The 23,416-nt window shown below is 39.1% G+C and overlaps 1 protein-coding gene across 1 annotated transcript in view; it reads left to right on the top strand.

Moving 5' to 3' along the window:
- Positions 1-23,416, top strand: part of wdr11 (WD repeat domain 11) — a 51,024-nt gene that overhangs the window by 12,902 nt on the left and 14,706 nt on the right. Inside the window, exons 10-18 of the mRNA XM_019254593.2 lie at positions 2,521-2,697; positions 10,243-10,327; positions 13,068-13,174; positions 15,693-15,768; positions 17,792-17,900; positions 18,652-18,773; positions 19,774-19,921; positions 22,127-22,233; positions 22,467-22,581. Of these exons, the coding sequence (XP_019110138.1) occupies positions 2,521-2,697; positions 10,243-10,327; positions 13,068-13,174; positions 15,693-15,768; positions 17,792-17,900; positions 18,652-18,773; positions 19,774-19,921; positions 22,127-22,233; positions 22,467-22,581 (1,046 nt within the window). The remainder of the gene's footprint in view (positions 1-2,520; positions 2,698-10,242; positions 10,328-13,067; positions 13,175-15,692; positions 15,769-17,791; positions 17,901-18,651; positions 18,774-19,773; positions 19,922-22,126; positions 22,234-22,466; positions 22,582-23,416) is intronic.

Raw genomic sequence — 23,416 nt, 5'->3', positions numbered from 1 at the left:
ATATCTTGTACCTCATTTAACTATGTGAGCCTCAGGGCACCACTTAACTTTGTGTTTTAATGTGTGACTGCTGGTTTCTCCTCTGCACATCGCACAGGCCAGCGTTATTCCCCAGCCTGAGGGGCTCTGCAGAAAGATTCCCATGGGCGCTTAGCCCTTTTTTTCTTTTGTCTCTTTACCATCTCATCCTTTTGCTTATGATGTGTATGCATCTGTCTGTCTCTAGTCCATTCAACCTCTCTCTCTCTCTCTCCTCCCTGTTGGTTTAAAACAGAGCTGCCTATCAGAAGATGAATGTGAATATAGAGTAGTAATGAAATGCAGGACTTCTTTTTTTTTTTTTGTTCTTTTTTTGTTTTTGCTTTTTTTAGGTCTGTCAGTTGTATTCAGCAGGAGTCAAACTGCCACTGAGTGGAAAGCCTTGGAGAGGTGGAGCAGTAGTATTTATGCTGGCATAAGAGGGGAGGATTTTGCTGTCTCTCCCAACACACACGCAAGACACATACACACACACACACACACACACACACACACACACACACACACACACACACACACACACACACACATTTGAGCAAGCTACTGCCTGAAGCAATAGCTCTGTCTAACGGTTGCCGACTAAAGCTCATGTTATGAGGGAACGTCACTGGCCTGCAGGTTGCTAAGATTCTGTGAAAACGCTAGCTTGTTGTTAAAATCTGATGCTGATTGGCTGACACAAGAAGGGCATTTAACAGGCAAAGTCAAACTGATCATTGCTGCAGGCAATAGCTGCCAAATAGAAAACCATATTTGCCTCTACTGCATATTTATATTTGCAGGACATGGCAATCTGTTGTGCATATATGATTTGTTTTTGTTATATTTGTTTGTCTGGAATTATGTCCTCATCTCATTTTATTATATCTTCACTGCATTGCAATGATGCTCATTTAGAGAGACATTAAATTTCCAATGCAAAGAACGTTATTATGGTGCATGAAATGAAAACCAAATGGATCTTTCAACCAGCACCAATTATAACTTGAAGGTTGTTGCAGCCTCAGATGGTGTCCTATAACTCTGCAGCAAATACACAAAAGAAGATGATCGCCCTGTCAGAACATATTAAATGTAGTCATTAACTGTCTGATTTTAACATTGCCATCAAAATCTATGCTTCAGTGAAAAACACAAGCTGTGTTTTGGACTTTGAAAATATTAAAACACCATAGGCTTATATTTATGGTGAAAATTGGTGTTAAATTCTATGACTGTCGGTTATTGGAAATTCAATGAAATCATAAAAGTAGATTTAACTGGATGAATCATATAGACATTCCTGTGTAAAACATGGGTCTGTGGCTTAATTGTCTCCACTCACCACTAAATCCTTCAGATCGTTAAAACTGTCTAACTTGATAACTGAGGCCGCAGTTTAATGTTGTTTTTTTGCTGGTCGTAGTTGCAGTGAGCTCTTCTGCTTTAGCCATAGAACATCTTTGGATTACATGGCCAAGTTGAAAGCTTTAATTATAATAAACTCTGTAACAAATAGATATCTAGGATTCGGGAAAAAAAAAATGCTGCAAAAGATTAGATTTATTCCAGTGTGTTTCGACTTGCGCCTTTGTCAGGATAATAATGACACTGTGCCACAGGACTCGATCTAGAACTACTCACACCTACTCGCACAAAATGAGGACACCATGTCTCATGTTTATGCAGTGTCATCTGGAGTTGTAGAAGGCCCTACTTTAAACTGTTCAATAGTTTATGTTGGTGCTGTTGCTACGTTGGGTAGCTTCAGGTGGCAGTTTATTAGTTTCTGTTTGAAGCTTTCCTTCATTTGGTTTGTGTTTTATTTTGTCTCATATCTTTATTTATTGTAATGCAGAGTGCTCCAGGTATGGCAACTGTCAAGATTTTCTGATTGTGGTTTCGATGAATTAGTGCAACCTATTTCTAATGCCCATTTTTGCAAGCAAGTGAAGTGCTGGCATGGACAAATAAACTGCTGCCAGCAGTTTTAATGGAATATCCATACGGATGGTTGCTTTAGAGTGGCTGTCTAAATCCTGTCCAAACCTTCCTCTCTAAACATCTACAGACTGGAAATACTCTAAAGCTATAGGGAACCATTAAAGTCTCCATGCCAGCCATATTTTCTTAATGCAACCAGAAAACATCATCCAAATTGGATCAGCCTGACTAATTTTAATGTATACTTAAATATTATATTGGACGCAGTTATATCAACACGTTCACAGTATTGAAAGACTTGGATCAACGTCATTGAACATTCCTAATTGTGGCTTCAATCACATAAATTGTGTCAAGTTGTCGAGTTGTAATGTTGATTCATTGCAGATTGTATGTGTGATTGTACTCTGGGTTAAGATGAAGGAAATTAGAAACAACAGCATTTAATAAACACTTCTCATGTAGTTCAAGCAATGCTAAGCGTGCTGCATTTTTTGTGTTTAATGTTTTTAAACTGCTCTATTAATTAAGTAGTAAATGTTGTGTTTTTTTCTCTAGGTCAGACCTTGATAGCTGGTGAGGCTCCTCCTCCATCATCCAACCAGCAAGAGGTCCAGCTGAAGTTCCTGCTGACTGGCCTGCTGTCTGGACTGCCGCTGCCACCATTTGCCATCCGCATGTGTCCACCTCTTACAACCAAAAACATCAACCACTACCAACCCCTACTGGCTGTAGGTAGGTAATAATGCACCACTGACACACATGAGCTAGTAAAATTCTGTCCTACCTCTGGCAGGATTGGGGATTTCACAAAACTGTAATTTAATTATGTAATTTTTTTGTTGTTTGTTTGTTTTTTGTTTTATCATGATGTTTCGCCCTTTCAAATTAAAAACCAGTTTGTTTAGTACTGCAGTTCATAGAGAAATCCAATAATAAATTAACTGCTCTTTCTCTGTCTCAGCCATGGCAACAAGCCTTTTAGTAACCATCAGTAAATGCTGCATAAATGTTATGTGCTGCTCATTTAGTTCAATGGATATTGCATCCATGTTAAATCTGATTGAATGCTTTGTTAAACTTAGATATCATGTTATTATCATATGTCAGATATCATATTTATCTGCACTTCTAAGTCTTGGACAGCGCCCTCATTTAAGATCCTGGTGGCTTGAGGGTCCTTCTATATTTTTAGATGTGTTAATTACTCTGGCTTAAAGCTTTGCACAGTGTTTTACACAACTGTCAGGATTCAGTTTTATATATTTAGTGATTTAGTGAGTGGTTTTGTCGTGTTTATATTAAAAACATTTTGGAATTGGAACCTTTCGAATTGGATTCAGCTTTGATTACCTTGGAGAGCATCATCTCTAACATCATTGAACTTCATTCACACATTAACAGTAAGCAAAAATACGTTTTCAGCGTGTCCACACTGGCCACAGAGGTGAGGCTTTTCTCCAGTGTGGACACGCTGAAAACGTATTTTTGCTTACAGACATTTATCGAATTTGAAGACTCATCAGCAGAAGCATCATCAGTGCACAAACAGTATTTGTGAACTTTACTTTAACTTTATTATGTAACAACAATTCACTGTTAAATAATGATTTATTAATATTCATATGCTTGTAACTTGAGTTATCCATTTTTATTTTTACTTCCACTCAAAACACAGCCGCAAACACAAATATCAAGGAGCAAGGCATGACCTTAATATAGCAATACATGAGCATGCTACCATCTGACCAATAAGAACCGTTTACCAACACACTCACCCAGAACTCATCTTTAAAATAGCGTAGCCTCCATTCAGAGTGTTAGATATTAAAATGTAGTAGAGTCCAAAGTATAATTTTTCTCTCTTAACTGTAGTGAAGTCAGAAGTATAAAGTAGCAAGTCCCAAATGAACTTGATTTCTTCCCCCTGCTGAAATTAAAAAATAAAAAAAAAAGTGTTTATGAATGAATACATTGCATGGATATGTTTTTGGGCCAGAGTTGATTCTGAGTGTGTGGTATATTATGTCATGACTGTACAGTATGCTTTTTTTTTTTTTTTAAACTGTAGTTATCAAATACACTCTGTATCAGTTGTTGTCATCTATCATTCCATCACTGTAACAACTGCAGATTTAGGCGTTGAAAAATGAAGCTTGTCTGGTTTGATTTATGAAATGTTGCTGCCCAGCGATGAGAGCACAAAACATCCAGCGAGAGAGTTGTTTGGAGGGCCTTGGGGATAATCATGCAGCTGCAGCTACAAATTTTAATCACATGCACTTTCAGGCCTTTTATCACTGTTTGTGGTTTAGGTATAAAAAAAAATAAAATAGGTAAGCAGTGGTGATGAATAGAAGCAGAACAAGACCTCAAACATTTTTTTTGAACCGCTACTGATATGAAGGCAAACACAAGTCAAGCAGGACTTTACCTCAGAACAACAACACAATTATCAGATATACTCATTCATATGCTGTGCCTGAGGGACCTGTCAGTGTGAACAAAATACTATTAAGGTTGCAGCAAAACATTTTTTACAAAAGTTACAAAACCCTCATGACAAGTTTCAAATTATTATCTTTGAGTTAAAAGATGTGATGATTTCTAAATTGTTCGCATAGTTTGTCTGAATATGCATAGTGTATATATGATGGCTGTGAATTTCAATCTTTGAGGCAGAAAGTAAGTAAGTAGCAGTCCGTTGAATCTGACTGTGCAGTCTCAGCAAATTATGCAAAAAGCATAGAGTTAATCTGAAATATCAGCCACTGTTATTACTCCCCGGAGACAGCTGGTAGGCGCGAGAGAGAGAAAGAGAAAGGCAGTGAAAGTTTAGGATTTATTTATTTTAGATCAGCATAGCAATTTTCTTCAAAAGCTGTTCCCTTATCTCCCTAGAGTTATGATGCATACAATTCTAAAAGTCTCAATTTGAATGGGAAGTTAAGAGAAATATACATGTAATGTGTCCCCGTTTTTTAAAATCTGTCTGTCTGCATTATGTGTGTGTATATGCCTGTGTGTGCGCACATTTCTGCTGGTGCACCAAATTCCATTTAAGGCCCAGGCGTGCTGCTGTTTTCTCCCCAACGTGGCAAACCTTCAGTTTAGTTGTCAAGCTGAAAAATAGGCTACGCTCAGTCCCCTGACATAGCCCACATAAATTAATCATAGCTCAAAGATACATTGCCTCCCTCAGAACCATAGACAAGCAGATGAATAATAACACCTTCAACCTACACAACTTACAGCCATTTTCACTGGGTCTCTTTGTTTCTCGGATACGTGCATCACATACACAATGGTGGGACTCTAAGATCCTTCATTAGACATTATTACTTGAACATTATTATTCTAAAAGGCCTAAAGGGAGGACTGCACTCTTTTCCATCTCTTATTTACAAGTTTGTGTCAGGTGTGCTTTGTTAAATGTGAGAGAGCAACTCTACCTAAAGAACAACAACCACCATTCTTTCAAAAGCATTAATTTTAAAAAGCACTTTTCAGAGACCAGTCCCTTTTTTTCACCCACTGTGGGAATTCTAGACTGGGTGCAGTAGGAGACCATCACCGCGCAGATGGTGTCGGGTTGACTCGGCACAGCTGGTTCCCAGTGGCGTTGTGATTAAGGCGATTTAGTTTTCTATGCACATCATTTGTCCATTCCCTATAGTTATCTTGCAAAATCAAGTGGTTAAACAGTCTCTAGCGGCATTATTGAAATGTGCCTTCCACTTCCTGTGAGCTGCCTTATGAATATCAATTTTAGGGAACTGGTTAATTACTTTAGATTGTGCCATGGTTGACACAGATCTGCTGAAAGGCAGAGGCAATGTCCAGGTGATTTAAAATCTCGTATATGTTTCATTAGAATGGTATCTTGAGGCTAGTGCATTTCATTTACAGCCAATTTATTAGATTATTGTTATAATATGTACTCCATTACAACAAGGTAGAAGTTATAATATCTTTAGAACTCTGGTACTCTGCCTCACTGTCATGCTTTATAAATTGAAAACGTTCCTGGGTTACAATTGCAATTGTCACTTCCTCAGTAATGATGTCGAGGTTGGTGCTGTGACAGGTGTTCTGGCAGGCGTTGGCATCTGTCACCTCTCCTGTTTACCAAGAGCCAGAGAATACACCTGATCACTAAATCCAGAGCGATCCATGGATAAGTGCTTGGCAGATACAGCTCAGACTGCAGTCTGCTTAAGGTTTCTTAGCTACACATTAGGGAACCTAAAAGAGTGATGTGACATCAGGTAGAGAAACCGAGTTCTTACACCTTCCACTAGGTGCAAATAAAGCAAGAGATGAGCTCACTGCTGATGGCGTGAAAGCACTCAGGGTTGAAATTACCATCCACAGTTTCATTACAATTAGACAGAAGGCAGGGATTCCCATCTCTGTTTTCTCAGTTTACATCTTTCACTTCCCCCCTCTACCTGTCTTTCTTGCTACTTGCCTTAAAAGGAAAGGTTACAGAAGCTGTGCAGCCAACCTAGCTATCCAGAAGCAATGCTTTCTGGTCTCCTGTCTAAAAAGCTGTAATCGGTGTGGGGTTTGACAGCTCCATTGCAGATAGGTAGAAGGCCCAGAGCCTTCCCATTCAGTGACATGTACACAAACACTGACAATCTGACATCCATTGCTAATCATTTGATGGTGGCATGCCTAATTTATTTAGCCATGCTTGGCCGACAGCTATTCTTTGCTGCATTGTTTGGATTTAGAAAATGAAATAGCATTAAGAGTAGAATAAAATATCAACACAGCAAAAACATAACATTTGTCAGTCAAAATACAGGAAATAAACACCCACATATTGATATGAAGGCAGCCATTGAGGCATGCACCTCCCAAAAAGCAAAACAATTATCAGATGGACTGATTCTCATTCTCAGCTCCAGCGGTCCGTCAAAGGGAATATGAATTATGTTTTCAGGGCACAAAAGGGTCTATTTAAAGCCTCCAGTTTACCCATCATTTTCTGTCGCCTCACACTTATTTGCAGAATTGGGTTCAACGGAGGATAGTCCGACATTGATGTCAGCAGTGCTTCATGTTGAAACATATTAGATTTTGTATTGGATTTTTTTTTTGTGTGTTAAAATTGAATCCACCAAATGATGCAGTCCAAAGTTTCCTAGAATTTGGAGAAAAACCTTTTTGCTACTTAAAGGGAATTCATTAAGTCAGTCATTTAATTGACTGCAGGTATAGCAGGACACAGAATTAGGACCATCCACTGCCCACTGCTGGTCAAATATCTAAGTGGCTGGTAGATTTGCTTCACCCACCAGACAAAAAACAATGGTCAGTCACCAGCCATTTACCTGGTGGACAAAAAAGTTAGTTTTGCACTGTGGTGTACAGGAAACAAAAATTTGTTGAGTTTTTATTGAACAAGCATTACAGATGCACAAAACCACGGTGCCTTGCCATGTGTGCAGCACCTTTCGTAAGTTGTTGAATTTTTTAGAATAATTTAGACAACTGCATGAGCTGGGACTCAATTTACTAGAGTGTTGTGAGTATACTGAATAATGATAGTTGATTGTTGAGTCTCATTTCCATTCTTCAAATTTCCGATGTAAGTGGGAAATATACAAAGTAGTTTGGCGCAAACCACACAACATGATGCCTGATGTTGCTTTCTCCACTATGACTAAACACACTTTTAAAGAGCTGGTTTAGCATTTTTGGAAATACACTTTCTTACTATCTTGCCAGGAGTTAGGTGAAAAGATTGGTACCACATATATGACGGTCTGTACGGACCTACAGGAACTAGTAAGCTTAGCATAAAGACTGAAACAGAGAAATAGTTGCCCTGGCTCTCTCCAAAGAAAAACATTCACCAACCAGCACCTCTTAGTCTCAGGAATGCATTTCTTGGCCAGAAGCAGTCACTTCCTTCAGTTGTTGTTGTGACTTTTCCAGACAACCAGCTGAAACTCAGGAGCAACCGTCATGTGCCAAGAATAGTCCAGCATAAAACACAATTCTTAAAATCACAACTTGACATTTTTTACACTTAAGGTGAGCTCAATAGTTAAACTAGATTTCTAACCTTAAGACAGAACTGGGCTAGTTGTTTCCAGTCCTTAATACTAAGCTAACCACTTCCTAGTTGTAGTGTCATATTTAACAGCTAGATATGAGAAAGATAGGGCAAGACAGATTTAGAAGGTGAATAGTAAAAGCAGTTTTTTTTAAACCTGATTTGCTGACTAAAAACACCAGATATGCTTGAACACTAGTTACAGCATCAAGTAAGAACTGCCAAACAGCAGCATCTGCAATCCCACCCATAAATTGCATATTTTTGATTGGTCTGTCTGGACTGTCTGACCTGAATTTGCTTTTGATTCTTACGTCCTGTGTTGTGGGTAAACAGACCATTTTCTAGAGGAGGAAGGCGCAAAAGAAGAAGACTTCCCTTTGGGGAAATTCAGTTTTTTCACTCCATTGTTATTATACAAACACAGGTCGAAAATACACACAGGCAGTTATTGGGAGAGATATTAGAGTGATGGGAACAAACTAGGACAGGTGTCCTGAACAGTTACCTGTTACCTGCCCTATTGTCTCTCCCAACTACCAGTTGACACTTTGTAATTTGGTCTGTTTTGGACTTAAACCGGCCACTGACTGGTTGCCCAAAATACAAGTCTTTACAGATATTGAAAGTATCTGTCCCAGAATTAAAATCAAGTCTTTGTAATGATTTCAATATCTTACCTCACCACCATATGGAGGTGTAGCATCTTCTAGATCATCTTGATTAAAGTAAACAAACCCTGGCTGTGAGGCAACTGAGGGACAGGCGTACGTATGTTTATCTCCATCCACCACTTCCTGATTGCCTGACTTCCTGCTGAAACATCCCACAGTCTCACACTACATGCCATCTATCAGCTTCACAGGGAGCAGGAGGGGATGACACACACACACATGCACACACACATACACACACACAGATGCCTATGCAACACTGCCTATCGCCACCTCCAGATGTTGTGTCAGCATGTGGTCGTCTCGCTGAATCCCTTTGCAGACTGAGAAGTCCTTTGCAGAGGGACTGGGCACATCAGCCCAGTTCCATCACACTCAGAATAATTATAGAAGTGATTGTGCTCCTGCATATGCCTGTGTTTGCCACAAAAAATAAAAATAAATCCCCAAAACCTTGTTACACTTTCCAAACATCATAAAAATGGACGTTGGGAATTTGCTTTTACATCTGCTGCAGAGATTTTTTAAGGCCACGCTCTGAAATTGAGTAATTATTTTAATTGCCATGGCTTTCAGCTTCCTTGCTTAGGTTATAACCTCAATTGTTTTGTGCTTTTTACAACTGCTTGTTTTTCCCACTAATGTAAAATTAGCCCATGGCATTCTATAAAACCACGAAAAAGCTGTTTGAATCATTTAAGAGGAAATTTCCATATGGTAAATAGGATGTCAGGTCGTGGTTCTAAGCTGAAAATGTACATTTTTATTACTTGTTTTCTTAAAATACAAAAGTATAAATTAGAAATAGTCACCAATACAAAATCAGTCCACAAACTAAATATTCAGCTGAAGGAAAGGCTCTTATAGACCAGAGCTAAAATGTGACATCACTTGTTCAGATCACCAGAAAATGCTAAATTATTCAAAATTCACTGCCTGAATACTCTTGAGCAGGTCACCAAGATAAATGTGTTTTAACTCTGAGTTTGAACCAGAGTATTACTAAAAAACATCAGCTTTCCCTGCATGTACTAAAAAAAAGTTGTAAGTTGATTTTAAGTTCATCTCAACTTGTCATACTGATAAACTTTCCCTCAAATGATAAACATCAAGAAGAACTTTTAAGTAGATGTCGGTTTGATGTTCTCTGTTACAGTATGAACAAACGTGGAAAAAACACCACTTTGTCAGACCGCCTCAGACTTTCTGATCACAGTGTCAAATGTCACCTGCAGTATTTAATCAGATAGAGTTTGGGGAAGGATGGAGCTGTTTTGCTGTTTCCCAGCAGCAGACGAAACTGTGCAATGTTTTCAGGCTGTGAGCTGAGTGACACATGGTTTGATGTGCTGCCTAAATCCAGACCTACTGCGGTGACAGGGAACACACACGGGTGTCACACTGACATGCCATCTCTTTGATCCTGCCGGAGGGTAGATGATGCTAAGATAAGTAACTGCATGCCTTGTGACCTCTTGTGTTTCTGAGACTAATATTTCTTGTGCACTGCTCTCTGTCTCTGTCTCCGCTTCTCAGGCACCAGTAATGGCTCTGTACTGGTTTATAACCTGACGAGTGGTCTGCTCCACAAAGAACTCAGTGTCCACTCTTGTGAAGTCAGGTAAGATTTTTGAACATTTCCATTGTCAGAAGTGGTAAAATGACATGTTAGATTGACAGTGGTCAGTCAATCAGCTCAAGGCAGATTGATTTTCTATTGATTGTTTTTAAACTCATTACTGTAGACTTTGCAAAGATAATTGGCAATCACATGATTAAAGTGCCTTGTCAGCTCTTGTGTGTCAGAGAGAAATGATTTCTTAGCTTCCTTTATAGGGAATATTTTGTCAGAGGGCTTCAGCTCTTGAAGAAATAAAGGAACCACAACAAAACAAAAGGGAAATAATCAAACAGATATGAGCATAGTGGTTACAGTTAAAGACATGATCTAAACTTTTAGAAGGTTTGCATACTGTATAATACACTCCACAAAACAACTAAACCAATTCACCATATTTTAGATGGTAGCAGCATTGCTTTTATATACAAAATGTTCTATGTTTAAGAGTCTGGTTACTTATTATGCCCCTTTGTGAAAAATCCTGGCACCACATACTATGTAATCAAGCCAGAGCATATTTAAGAAACACTACACAGTCTCAAGGAGCCGATGAAAATACTGAAGAGCTGCCTTGGTATGTTTATCCCAACAAGTAACTGAATGGTGACTTCATTTCCTGAAGTGTAGGTGAACGCAGAGCGAGCTGAGATGTGCTTGAAAAATGGGACTAGCTTTGCATACCATGCAAATCAATTCATCACAACAACCCAGGCATTGCAAGCCTATATTTACTCTGTATGTTTTTGTCTGTGTGTGTATTTTCGGTAGAATAACTGAACAGTGTGTTAAAGCTGTCACGTCCAATGTAAGCAAAAGTCACTAATGTGACTTTGATTCATTAAGCACAGTATTGTATTTGCTCATTTAACAGTAACAGAATATACTTTCTGCCAGCTCACAGTTTATTTAGAAGAAATCATTTGTTGCCACTCTCCACAAAAGAACAACAACAGAAGCTCAGTCCTTTCACAGAAGACTTTTTGACTTGTGGTTGGGCCTCTGGTATTATGCATGCTGACTCACTGGAACACGTAAGCAGAACAGAGCCCTCATTAATGCTATTAGTTATACCTGTGTTTTTTCCTGATATGACAAGTCAAGATATTTGCTGGGAGAAAGGTCTATTGATTTGTGGATGAAATGCATGCTGCATATAAATATAATTTGGAATAAATTGCTTGAATTTCTTATGGTTGAAATCATGCCAGATGTCCAGGCCTCTCGTGTAGTATTCCCTTGACCTCTGAACACTACATAATTCCCTTAAGTCTAAGTAGCTGGAATAATGAACCTGTCAATAACACATCAAAAGACCCATTCAGAGAAGAGCAGTATTCAATACTGGGAAGCTTCCTCCTTATTTTCTTAACCAAGCATTTGATGCCGAAATTAAAAATTCCTCTCATGTCTATAGTTATAGATGTGCTCAGAAAAAGAAGTTTGTTCTCAGAACTTTGTGATTGATTCCACATGACTCAGAACACTCGATGGCCTTGCAGCATCGCATAACACCATTCAGTACTTAACTTAAATTTTAAGCTTTGCTTCAGTGCAGTTTTGTTAACATTTAACTTGCTATAAACGTATTGGTCAGTTATGATCTGTATGACAGGCGACAATGAAAAGGGATGATTTCAGAACACAGCACAACATCCTGAACGCTCCACAATGCAACAGGCAAACATCAACAAAAAGCAGGCTGCGCTTCATTAGTTAGTATTCTCTAATGAGTGGCAAAACTATTTCACCAGGATTAATTAAGCACGAGATTGAATCAATTAATGCTGTTAGGAGATTGATTGGGAGCAAACACCATCCGTTCAAGCATAGCTTGGTTTTCTTTAATGAGAGAAGTTGGTATCCACAAATGCAAAACTCTTAATGAGCTATGCAACACAAGCCTAAAACTACTTGAAATTGATTTAACTCCCTGTGCACACTGTATGTGTGGATTATGTGTTTGCCTGCCTCTTGCTTCCTGGTGTCAGTTTGCCACTGTGAATTTGCTCTACTCTCATGACACTGAACAGCTGTCTCTTCATCTACTTGTCATCTCTCACTCAACACTACCTCGCGCTCACTCGCTGCATTTAAAAAATTTAACAGATGCAAGCACTTATACACTGTTTAGCTGCTTGATATTGCACACCGCTTTGGTGTGTTAGAGCCCCTCATGTTTTTTTTAATGGTCATATCAAACGTAGAGGGAAAAAAAGGACCAACATTTAAGAATAAATGAATAACACAGTCATACATGGAGCCCATTCAACCAGACATTCGGATCAGGGCTTTTTCCTACAAAGACCACTGGATTTTCTCTGTCCCTGCATAGACATGGAGAGCAGTTTGCGATTTCAGTTTCACAGAGAGCCGAGGTACTTTATGGAAATGACTCCAGCAGCCCTTGCCCCAACACAGCCATGCCAAAGGAGGCCTGGCTGCTTAGCATCTCATTTACATTTAGTGGGGAAATTGACTAATTAATCATGTGGCTATTTACCATCTCATTACGGTGGAGTTTCTCCCTGTTCCCTGAGATGGCCTCGCTCCTCAAAAAATATTCATATCTGGCACTTTCCTGTGCATTTTTACACCTTCCGAACGCATTTTTGTTGAAGATTTAGGTTCTTGCTAGTATGTAGTAGAGGAATATTTAACAGCTGCACTGCAAGTATTAGATAGCAATATTATTAATTAAACCTGAAACCTGTGTGTGTGTGTGTGTGCACTTATTCCACAGGGGGATTGAATGGGTGAGTCTTACCAGTTTCCTATCTTTTGCCACTTCTGCTCCCAACAACATGGGCCTGGTGCGAAATGAACTGCAGCATGTCGACCTGCCTACTGGTGAGAAGCTTACACACACACTCACACAAATGTTATCACCTGTACCTGAGGGCGCCAACCACCACTTTTTCAGTACATTGGCCTTTGTTCATGAGATTTCAGATTTGCTCAGGGTTCCTGCAGCCTTAACAACAAAGACACCTCAGTCTTTCTTTCTCTTTTTATTTGTCTTTTTGTGTGTTTGTAGTTCTCGAAGAGACTCCTCTTGTTCTCCTCCTAGGGATACTTAGACACTCCTCCAAATCTGGTTCAAACGTAACAGTGTTAGGGTACCACCAAGGGATGCCTTGCTCTGAAAATGAGATCCTATCATTACTTCCTACAGAGCAACTTATATCCCTGCCTGAGCCCATTGACAGGTCTTTTGAATTACTGCACCCACAGTGACCATTGTGTGCTTCTACCACCTCCACGATGTGGAAAGTACACAGTGCTACATTTTCAAGAGAAAGCAGAATTGGAAAGTAACCTAAAGGGACAGCAGTAAGTGGTCTATAAGATGATCTATATGAGAATCTTTCCTTTTTTGGTCGTGATTCTGCTTCATAAATTCAAAGCTTAATGTGTGTGGCTTGAGAAATTTGCTTGGGCACACTAAAGAATATGGTCACTATGATGGTCGGGTTACAGAGGCTTTATCTTCAATTCATTCAGGACAATGGGGAGGGTAAGAAACTTCTTTAATGATTCTCTCTGAAGCACCAGTCGTCAAAGTTAACAGTCCACGACATTAGCTTTGGTTACAGGCTCATACACTTTCAAACACACGTATACCTAATTGTTTTTCCTTGCGATTTCAAGTGACTGAGATCCTCCAAGGTGTCATTGACTGAAAAGGTAGCTGCTGGTAGTGCATATAATCTGTAGGGAGCTCATTGCCTCACATCTCTGATGTGCACACGTGTGTGATTGCTATGGTTACTATTTTGTAGTAGTTTAGAATACAAATTTTTATTTTTTATTTTTTTGCTATCTTACCAAGAGCTAGATGGAAAAAATCAATATCAATTGAATCTGTGTGTAATCAGTACAGAGATACAATAGGTCTGGGACGTGCTTAGCTTAGCATAGCACCGAGATGACAGGAGAAGCAAGAAGGAGACGACTTGCTAAGCCCCATCAAAACAGGAAAATATGCCTTTAAACTATTTGTAAGATGTAGATGTGTTGTAGAAGTAAAAGAACATGTATATGATTTAAAAAGCATGTAGTGATGGTTTTTTTTAAATTGTGAAGTATACTCTTTCAGCCTACTGCAGATTTGATCAAGCATCTAGTAGTTCAGTTGCTGCTCAGATACACATCCTCTACCAGGTTCAGTAAGACAGCAGGCAGATTTGGCCAATTTTGTTTCTCTTACTTCTTCATGTGAGCGTTCATCTTATTTATTCATAGTAAGTAAGCACATTTTTGCATAAACAGCTCCTCAAATAGAACAGCAGAAAAGTACGTTCTGTACTTGACGTTTCTGTATTTCATCAGTAAGACTAATCCACAAAGGCAGGTACCCTTTTGAACATTTTCTGATAAGATTTTGAGACTCTTTGATGGAAAATCAGACTTACCCAATAGCGGTGATACCTGATTTCTGTAGCTGCTCTGAATGGAAATATTGTTAATTTATGAAAGGATTTTTTTTTTGTGTGCTGAAGTTAGTGTTGAGAGGTTAGTTATACTGAACTCATTTTGCATTGCCCCAGACTCAGTATAAATATTCATTATGTGTACTGATGATAATTAGGCATTAGCATTATCATTTATACATGCATGATGATAGCAGGTGCCGTTAGGCATCTTTCAAATAATCAGCATCTGTGTGTTTTTGTGAAGCCATTTTTGACACGTGTCATTACAGCCTACAGGCTGATGATCTGCAGACTGACTGACACTCATGCACTCATGCAATCATGCAACCCAGCCCACTGTGTATGACTGAGGAAACGAGTCATACACAGAGGAAATTCAGAGCAAAGACTGCATTAGCCTCTAGTGCACCACAGGTCTCCCAGGTTTTCTTTGCACCATATGCTTAGCTTTTTTTTTGTCACCTCTGGTACACAACAACTGCAGTCTCAACACAACTGTTGGAGGTCACCCCTCCCTCTGCCTTCTTCCCCCAAACCACCACATGAAGATCTGTCACTCATACATTTTAAAGAGGCCACCTTCCTAAGTGTCCTCAGCAAAATCAGATCAGCACTTCCTTAGGCAAATGTGATAGCATACACCTGAAGGGCATTCTTGTTTTGTTTAAGGGGGCACCTTGATGCTCTGCATAATGTTTGCTTCGGTAGGTGGAAAGGCATGGATTGGAGCAGGTGGTGGGAAGAAGTTGTCGGCAGTTTGCTCGTCTTGCTACGGCAAAACAGATGAAACCAGGATGCCTTGGCACTAAAGTGAAATTAAATGAATCACTCTTCACAGTTGTAAGGAAAGATACCATCTTCTGCCTTCCATCATCACCTCCTCTCCCTCACGCTCTCACCCCTTCTCTCTCTATTTCTGTTGTGTTTTCCAGGCAGATGCTTTGCATTCAGAGGCGAGCGTGGAAACGATGAGCCACCCATTGAGATGATTAAAGTGTCTCATCTCAAGTAAGTTTTCTGCACTAAACAAGTTCCAACAAGATCACATAGACACACACACTGAAAAACAATTTTTTTACATCCTCACACTTTCCTTCACCTGCTTGCAGCAGTCTCACCTTTGTCTGTCTCTCTCTCTGTCTATCTCTGAACATTTAATATTTTGTAATTCTCAGTCATTTGTTCTTGTCCTCCCAGAACCTTCACATATTCATGTTGTGCTTTCTTGTCTCTTTTTATTTAAGTGTTTGTCATTGCTGCACCTTTTGATAGGACTTTGATATTTAGACAAATAAAAGAGCATGCGATTATTTTTTCACAAGGTTATCAGACTGCTGTCCTGTATACAAGTACCCTTCTTCAGAGTGAAATACGTAGGCTGCCAAATGAAAACAAGTACACAGTACACAAGTCATGACCATGATAATATTATACATGGTATTACCTTGAAGTTGTTGTACATCTGCAGACAAGTTATGCATTGCTTGGATAGCAAGGATGGTTACTATTTTGCATTTAAGGTTATTCAATTTCACACTAAATAAATCATCAGTCATCTCTCCTAGATTATTTCTTAAACGACTTTCAGAGTTGCCTCACTCTGAACTGATCATCAGTTTATGATGTCTCAGCCTTGACATTTTTGTCATCTCGTCACATAATTTATATCTTGAACAGCTATAAATCCTTATAAATAAAAAAGTTGAATTCGCAAGTCATAAAACGGACGGTTGCTCAGTTCAGTAGACTCTGGTGTTTTGCTGCTGGAGCCGTACGCATCTGTGCAAAAGCTCTGCCAACAGACGGACTTCTGTCAAAAGTGAATTATTTGTTCTGTCGTAGTCCGTTTATTTTTACTGCTAATGCAAAAGAATATTTAACGTTTTGGTGTAATTTATTATCAAGCTGCAGTCTCATCGCTGCTCTCTGTGTTGTCCACACAAACATACACACTGAGAAGGGATGCCGCAGTGGTGGAGAAGTGAAGTGAAAATGATTCAACTGTAACTACATTCATTACTGTAGGTACAATCACACCTTGGCATAAAAACGTAAAAAGACAATACTTTATCAATATAACTGTTCAACAAACATAAACATATAAACATGAGGAAATTATAAATATTTGAATCTGCTCTATCTGCAGTCTCTCATCCACTGCTGTGTTTTACATAGTGCATCGTTACAACCAAGAAAAACAACATGGTTTAGTTTAGTTTGCCATGTGTCTTCAAATTTGTCAAATTCTTGTAAATGTAGCTACTGGCTGAGACAAACCAGCCCCTCCTCTCTGCAGTGAATCACATCAGAGGAGGACAGAGGACAGGATGAAGGACTGATACTGACTGAAGTCTGTGTTTTTCATTCTTGACGGAATATTTTTTATTTGATTACAGTATGTTTTATTTATTTATTTTTACAATGAAAAGGAACCAAACCTGAACACAAGGAAAAAAACAACAAACAAACAAAAAAACTCACTGAGGAGTTGCCCGGTGCTGCAGTGTTTCCGCACTGTTTAATTCTGTGTTGCTCCTCTACTGCAGCTGAAGGTTATATATTTGCTTTTGAGCAACTGCATGGTAGGTTTTTAAGAAAGGGACCGTGTTACTTGGGCCAGATTTAAAAATGCTGTTTATGCTGCTGCTGCTCATTTGTTTCTTTCTCTTAACAGCTGTGTACTTACAATAGGATTAAAGAATTAGACACAAAGCTCTTTTTGAATACTCATCCTTGTAGCACTAAGGCTCTTGGGAGAAGGCTCAACACTCAACAATCAATTCAAAGTTTATCCTTTGTGAACACAAAAAACAAACTTTCTGAAACTTAAAATAAACTTGAATTTGTGCTGTCACTGTTGCTGGTGATCTTTCACATTTACTGCTGTGGTAGACTGTGTTTACACATCCAAGTTACAAGGCAATCTCATTTTGGCTTTTTGAATTCAATAAAACACAAGAAACCTTCTACTGGAGTAGTGGGCACTGTATATTTTGAGACTGAATGTGAGTGTTTGTGATTCCATTCTCAGACAGTACCTGGTGGTGGTGTTCAGAGATAAACCCCTGGAGCTGTGGGACATCAGGACGGGGACGCTCCTCCGAGAGATGGCTAAGAACTTCCCCACCGTTACGGCATTGGTACTGACAAATCTGCATACTGATAAAAACATGGTCCTTTACAATCCTTTGATCTGAGGTGCTAAAACACAAAGAAAAAACAAATGCTGTAGAAATTTGAATATAAAAACAGGTGTTTGGGTATTCTCATGTAGATTCACAGCTGCATATCAGAACCTCTCCAGTTCCCATATTCATGTACCAAAACACACAGACAGTGCTGTAGGGCTCATTGTTGACTCTTCTCTTTGTTAATAGTCTCTTTTCCTTTTCGACCCTGTTCCCTTCTTGTGTGGGCCATTTGAAAGATTAGTCTGAAAATTTTCCCCAAGCTCAGCAAAGAATGGTGGCTTCATTAGGCCAGAGAAATGCTCATAAAACAAGAGTTATGCTGGACAAACTTTACAGTGGGGCCATAAAATTCCACAGTGAGAATAAAAACGGCAGTAACCTTAATAATACATGCTGGTCTCCCCCAGTCCCATATTGCTGTCTCATTTCCATATTGATTACAACCTTGAGTCAGCCAGACTAGAGCCACAGAGCTCCTGTAGTTAGGCAGGAAAGCGGGGAAAAACAGCTCCCGTGTGCCTTAGTTTCATTTATGTGAACATCTACTGTATGTGTAAATCACTTCCTTTGATCTGCCTGTCTCTATGTCCGCTTTTTGCACTGTAATGGTTTGCTGCTAGGTCAGCAAATGTGTTTATGTCTAGGTCTGTTTCTGGATCCGTTCCTGTAATGGTAACCCCGTGTGTATGTGTGTAAACAGGAGTGGTCCCCATCCCATAACTTGAAGAGCTTAAAGAAGAAGCAGATGGCAGCGAGGGAGGCCATTGCTCGGCAGACGGTGTCAGATGCCGAGCAGAGTAGCGTTGAATCCTCAGTGATCAGGTCAGTGTTAGAAAGATGAAAATGTTTTGCCAGGATAGAAAGCCATAAGTAAAATATTTCAACATCAGACTGTGATTACATGCATTTTTATTAGATTTGAATAAAATCTTCTAGTAAAGTAGCTGTGTTTAGAGTTGAAGTTGTATCATACCTCATATAGTACTGGCAAATAAGCCAGTAGACATCCTTTGTATTAGTAAAACATTATTTTATATTATTATTTTAATACATTTAGTTACACTTTCAGCCCAGTGTATATGAGGCTCAAACCTGTGGCTGTGAAGAATTTAAATTGGGGAAAAAGACACTGTGGCAGCCAGAAATTCATGGCACTAACAACGGGGTTGTCTTTTTAATTTAACAGGTAATCATCCAAAATTATTTCTTCATCCCTTAATATGAAAACTTTTTTTTTTTTCTGACATACATCCACAAACGTCTCACATGTTCCAAACATGTCCAAACACTTTGGATTATATACATGTTGTTATTTTTGCAATAATGGTTTCATACAGAAACTTTCATTTTCAGGTCAGGTTGTATTCATACTACTTGGTCACCACTTGGAGTGGCAGAAGCTTTTTAAAAATGTATCCATTACTTTTAGCTAACTAATGCTACTAATGCTACTGTTTGAATATTACTTTAAGCTTTTTCAGCATTCAGCCATTTAAGCATTTATCTATTTTATTCATTTATCTGTAAGACTACTTTTATTGGTCTATTTCTACCTTTTTATTTATCTGTTTAGACCTCTTTGATCTCTTGCTAACTACTTTTTTACGCAATCTCACGCTCATTATTTCTATTTTTTTTTGTTGACCCTCTCTGAAATCATCCCATGTACCCCCTGGCAACAGTAGAAGTACCACCTAGGGTACAACTAGTTGGCCTTTCCACTGTCAGCAGCATAATACTAAGATGTCAATGTAAAGCCAAAATATTTCACACTGGAAAGAGTGTAAAAAAAACAAACAACTGACATGTTTCTTCACTACAGTCTCTTACAGGATGCAGAAAGCAAGTCAGAGACCAGTCAGGCCATCTCAGCCAGGGAGCATTTTGTATTCACTGACACAGACGGGCAGGTCTACCACATCACCGTAGAGGGCAATACAGTCAAAGACGGTGCACGAATTCCCCCTGATGTGAGTCCAGAGACAGTTTTTCCTCTTGAATTACTTTAAGGTCATCCACACTGATCCTTGTTATTGCTACTTTTTCCATATCTCTCCCTCATTCATTACCATATAGTGTTTCTGTATGCAAAGATCTGTCTCCTTTTTTCCCTCTTTACTTTCTACTATCACTTCTTCTACCTCTGACTTTCTCCTTCCCCGTCTCTGTAAATATGTGTCTCTCTGTCACATCTGTTAATCAATACCTTCTCTCGGTACTGTAACCTTCACTGTCCTTTATACTGTAATCAGTTTTACACATGACAGCACACCTACCTTTGTGCAGCTAAGTTCCCCCTTTTTTCTTCATGCTGACAATGTATCTCTTATGTTTAAAGGTTAAATCTTTTTTTGCAATGTGACTTTCCTCTCTCTGTTTCAAAGAGACTTAAAAGGTGATAGCAGGGTTTCACATAAATTGCTTTCCCGTTTTTGCGATCAAAGATCTGCTTTGTCAACATTTTATCTTGTTTGGGAGCGTAAAAGAAACACTGCTTTTTGGTTGTTAGTCAGTGTCTGCACAATTTCCTCCTCTATGAAGTAAAAGCCATCACTGCCTCTCTATATCCTGTGTACTTCAGGTTCTTGTTTTTCTTTTTTGTGGGGCTTGTGTGGGGAAATGATATAGATGTTGGTTCTGCAGAAAAAAGTGTTGTGTCACACACCATATTATTTATAAACTGCATGCAAGCAAGTTTAAATTTTACAAATTTATGTTGTTGTTGTTGTTTTTAGATTTAATTTTTAGATTTTTGTGCTAGAGACTAAACAGCGAGCTGTGTGTGAATTTCAGTGTGTCATCAGAGTTTCATCAGTTTGTCCCAGATAATCCTTTCCATCTTCTCTGCTCTGGGTCAGGACATGATTCTGGCTCAAACAGACTGGTATTGTATTTACCTGTAAAGCTAGCTATTAATTTGCTTTGACAGCAAAATGGCCAGTCTGGGAAACAGAAACAAGCTAGTACTGAAAACACGATTTCTTTTCACCTGGATGACTACAAGATACGGTATCATAGCAGCAGGATGTTTTGCTCCCTTTAGAAGTCACTAACAAAGAGCCCTCTGTTGATTAGAGAAATGTGTTTAGTTGCTAAGCATCCATTTTCCTTTTAAGTACCACAAGTTTGATGCTATTGTTTGAGATGTCTTTTGAAAGACTTCAGGACATTCCCGTTCTCATTAGTGACTTTTAATTGTGTTGAGCTGAGTCATGCTGTAGAGTAGGTAGCACCATCTGTTGTTGTTGATTGCCCACATCTTCTGTCAATAAAAACGGCACTATTTCATACCTCACCACTTACATGTATCCTTCAAGATGGCAAAAATATATCTTGCTCCATACAGTATTTCTAAAGGGTAGCCACTAGCGTTTATCAAAATTTTCAAGTCCATTTCTGAGCAACAGATTGGACTGTTAGACTGTCTTGGTTTTGATCGCGCACTACCCGCATCTATTCACACCAGACAGACAGACACTGGAGGTTTACCTGGGGATTTTACAGCCTTATCTTTGTGACTGCTGCAGATTCATTGCTCACAGATTTGCATACCCAAAAAGGTTTTACAGTCCTTTCACAATGATAGAAGATCTTTATATCTCTGTCAGGAAACTCTCCTAAAAAGTTTTGTCCCATCATCCACTGCGTACACACCGACGGTGAATGACACTTAATTTCTTCACATCACGACTCTGTCTTGCAGTGCAGCCTTATTTGAACTCAGATGTTGTGCTTATTCACCCCTCGACTGCCACAGATATTCTAAATTTATTTTCCTGTTTGGATTCACACTCAAACACTAAGTGTCAGACGTTTTTATAGTGGAGGGATTAGATTTTTTAACTGCACTTTTTTAACTACTCATTGGATGCCTGTATTAAAGACAACAACAACATCATTGTCTATCCTGTAATCATGTGGAGGATGATCATCATTATCAGAATTATAATGACTTTTAAAGATTGACACGGGCTATCTTAGTAATTCAAGGGTACATCTGCTCATTGGTGACACTAGTAGGTATTAGTGAAATCTGTAAAGACAAGATGCTTGTCATACTGTAAAAACTGGTAAATGTTTAGGTTTACTTCAGTAGCACTTTTCTAATACATAATTTAATTAGGACTTTTTGCAGGGGACAAATGTTCATCCGTATTGTTCCTATTGTATTACAGGGTAGTATGGGCAGTATCGCCTGCATTGCCTGGAAAGGTGACACCCTGGTGCTCGGGGATGTGGATGGCAATCTCAACTTCTGGGACCTCAAAGCTCGGTTGTCAAGGTAACATCAAGTTTTAGGTTTTTTTTACTCCACACTACCTACAGTATAATACTACTACTATGCTTTGTTGTGTTGTGCAGGCGAAGATGAATGCTTACAACTTAGGAGAAGAAATTCCCCAACATTATGATAAATGATTATCTGTCTATGTATGCAGTTGTTACTTTTTAAAAGGAAGGGGAACGTATTGACTGTGAGGTAGGAATGAAAGCAAATGTCGTGTATGTTTTCAGGGGAATACCAACACATCGTGGCTGGGTGAAGAAGATCCGCTTCGCTCCGGGAAAAGGCAACCAAAAGCTGCTGGTCATGTACACGGATGGTGCAGAGGTCTGGGACACCAAAGAGGTGAAGCTCCACACACCAACCCTTGGCACTCACTGGTGATACGTTACTGTGACAGAACTTTTGCAGTTGATTTACTGATTCATTATTTACAGGTTATAAATTCCCAGCATGCATTGCCTGACTGCTCTGAATAACTCAAATAAAGCAATAGAATCTGCAGCGCTCTGCGGGTTCATACTGTAGCAGTGGTTTGCATTTAAACAGATTTACTGTGGCAGAATTAATGTGTTTCCCTGGCACTGTAATCACTGAAGCACAATATTGTGGTGGGGTATATTTAACTAAAGTCCTCTCTCAAACTAATGTTGTGGTAATAGCACATCCGCTGTAATTGTTCTGTTTTATTAAAGAATCATTACAGTGCACTGTATAAGTGCGCATACACAGGAGGTAAAAGCTTTCCACTGACATATATAAACTCAACCATAACAGGATGGATGATCCTGATCCCAGTAAGAGGCATGCATCCTCGCTTTCTCTATAACTTTGTTTACAGGAGTCGTAATCATCCAGAAAGTCCTCCCTCTGCACAGTCTTCATTTTGCCTCATTTAAGGATCCTTCTGGCTACATTGCGTTCCACTTTATATTAGATCTAATGTCACAGACTGGACTGCTTTTGTGTGTTATCTGTATCCACGTCGCAGTATGTGTTTGTTTGCTTTGCTGCTGCAATGTGTTTAAAAAATTGAAAAGTTAGATGAATGTGGGCACGCATAGATACTCTGGTGTATTAAGCAGCATGGGGTGGAGCGGTGGAAGAAGAGGGTCCCACCGGAGCACTATTGTCTGGGTATAAGGATGTGTTTTCTTAAGGGAATCTGAGATAAGACAGT

Source organism: Larimichthys crocea, chromosome III (assembly GCF_000972845.2).
Source record: "Larimichthys crocea isolate SSNF chromosome III, L_crocea_2.0, whole genome shotgun sequence".
In the NCBI taxonomy this organism is placed as follows: Eukaryota; Metazoa; Chordata; class Actinopteri; family Sciaenidae; genus Larimichthys; species Larimichthys crocea.
This window is presented reverse-complemented; position numbering and strand designations above follow the sequence as displayed.